This window comes from Nannospalax galili, unplaced genomic scaffold (genome assembly GCF_000622305.1).
Source record: "Nannospalax galili isolate Female #2095 unplaced genomic scaffold, S.galili_v1.0 scaffold301, whole genome shotgun sequence".
Classification (NCBI taxonomy): domain Eukaryota; kingdom Metazoa; phylum Chordata; class Mammalia; order Rodentia; family Spalacidae; genus Nannospalax; species Nannospalax galili.
Window position 1 is genome coordinate 43,930 of NW_008345517.1, and position 2,339 is coordinate 46,268.

Here is a 2,339-nt window from a genome sequence, read left to right on the forward strand (position 1 = left end):
TTTGTCCTGCATGGTAAATACCTTAAGGGGAGATTAAAACAAAAAGATATTTAATAATATTAAAGATATATAAATAATATTAAGAAAATTTAGTAAATTATTTCTGAATATGAAATTAAGGCTCGTATTTCAAATTAAACAAAAATAAGATTATAAGTATGCTAATAATGCAAAATTAAAACTTTTACATGTTAAATTACTATAAATAAATTGAGGTTACAAGGACAAAATGTTTTTTATTTTGAAAGGTTACATTTGTGTGTGTGTGTGTGTGTGTGTGTGTACATAGAGATCAGAGGAAGTCGGAGGAGAACTTGCAGGTGTCAGTTCTCTCCTACCACCATGTGGGAACTGGGGCTCCAACTCAGGTTGTCAGTCTTGGTGTCAAGCACCTTTATCTACTGAGCCATCTTGCCTGCACAGATAAAATAGTTTTAATCAACTAATCTCCAAATACTATTTTATTTTTAATGAAAAAAAATGGTTGCTGCCTTAAAGAGGACGCTGCTCAACCTGATGAACCAGTAGATAGATGAATGAATTTCAGGATCCTTAAAAATGGGGCTGGAGAGCTGGTTCAATGGTTAAGAACACTGGTTGTTCTTGCAGAAGACCCGGGTTCGAATCCCAGCACCCACATGGCAGCTAACATGTGTCCGTAACTCCAGTCCCAGGGGATCTGACAGCCTCTTCTGACCTCCGTGGGTATTGCACAACATGTGTGCACTTACCTACATGCATGCAATACACCCATACACATAAAATAAATAATTTTTTAATTAAAAAAAAGAAGACAGGGTCTCACTATGTACACCTGTTTGTCCTGGAACTCACTATGTAGACCAGGTTGCTCTAAAACTATGCAGACCAAGCTGCTCTAAACATTATGTTTTTCCTGCCTCTGACTTTGGAGTGCTGGGATTACAGGTGTGTGACACTCTATCCAGCATAAAAAATAAATTTTTCATGCTGATTAATTGAACATAATTGTTAATAAAGTACAGTATATCTAAATTTCAATCCTTTCATTCAAATATTAACACTATCGTATTCCCTTAAAGCTTTTGAACAATTATAGACAAAGACTGAAAACACAGAGATGACACCAAGAATGAATGTTAATGTAAACGATGACCTTGAACAACAATGAAGTGTGATACAGGCTCAATTGATTGCAGCCAATGGATACACTGTACGTGAGATAGTGGGGGAGTCTGTGTATCCAGGAGGGAGAGTATATGAAATACTATTTTCCACTCAATTCTTCTGTAAACCTAAAACCACTCCAAAAAAATTCTATTGAAAATGTTATACAAGTACTGGGGATTTTTGCTAAATCTGTCTTTAAAATAACTCAATGCAGCCAGGTGTGATGGCACACACTTTCAATCCCAGCAGATGCAGATGGATCTCCATGAGACTACACAGTGAATTTCAGTCCAGCTGGGGCTACAGGGAGACCCCCGTCTTAAAAATGTATATGTGTATGTGTGTGTGTGTGTGTAAAATAAAATGTGACTAATAAGCTCAATGGTGATGATAAAAAGTTAATATTAGGAGAGCGAGCCAGCATAGACGTGTTTTATTAGAGAACTTTATAGATTTTCTAAAATGACGCATTTCTCACTTCACATGTAATTGCAAAGAAATAGCTAAAAACACTGCAGCAAAATTAAAAGAACACATATTAGAGATCAAAATTTCCTGCCTTATGCCATTTAGAAGTTACTGATCTTGGGCAAATCCCTTCATTTGTCTACAGTCTGAGGCATCATTTGTAACACAGGTGATACCAATTTCACAGTAAACATTCAACAGAAACGGCAGTTAGAGGTCTATTAAAGCTACATGGGCTAGAAGGTCAATTCTAGCTCTGAAACATTTAGTGATTCTACACACCACTGTTTTACAAAAGACTGAGATACCAAAGCCTCAGCAAATCACACTTAGCATTCTTTTGCTATGCAACAAAAACATCTGTGCAGATCTGATGTGAATATAAAGATGAGCAGGAAATACAGCTAGTCAGTCAAGGCAGACACAGCTTAATTATGTAGCACTGTACAGTTATCAGAGGAAGAAATTGTCAAAAGAAAACTCAAAAACATGAGACTTTACCTTTTCTCTTGCCAAACCACTTTCCAGAAAGAAAACAGAAAGTGAATATTCATAGCCACATCTTTGTAAGTGATCTGCCACTAGGGAGTCAGAAGCACCTATTAGGAGGGCACTTCCTTCCACTGCAGTGGACTGGGGCTTCACTTGTCCATTCAATATGGGATGCCTCAATCCATGAATTAGCTGGTTCCGGAGTTGTGTCTGAAACAAACAAGGGAGGG

At 37.2% G+C, this 2,339-nt stretch overlaps 1 protein-coding gene across 1 annotated transcript in view; it reads right to left on the reverse strand.

Annotated features, from left to right (window-relative positions):
* LOC108491260 (oral-facial-digital syndrome 1 protein homolog) overlaps positions 1-2,339 on the reverse strand; it is a 12,337-nt gene that overhangs the window by 1,978 nt on the left and 8,020 nt on the right. Inside the window, exons 3-4 of the mRNA XM_029567621.1 lie at positions 2,119-2,319; positions 11-21 (exon numbers count right to left, since the gene is read on the reverse strand). Coding sequence (XP_029423481.1) covers positions 11-21; positions 2,119-2,319 — 212 coding nt within the window. The remainder of the gene's footprint in view (positions 1-10; positions 22-2,118; positions 2,320-2,339) is intronic.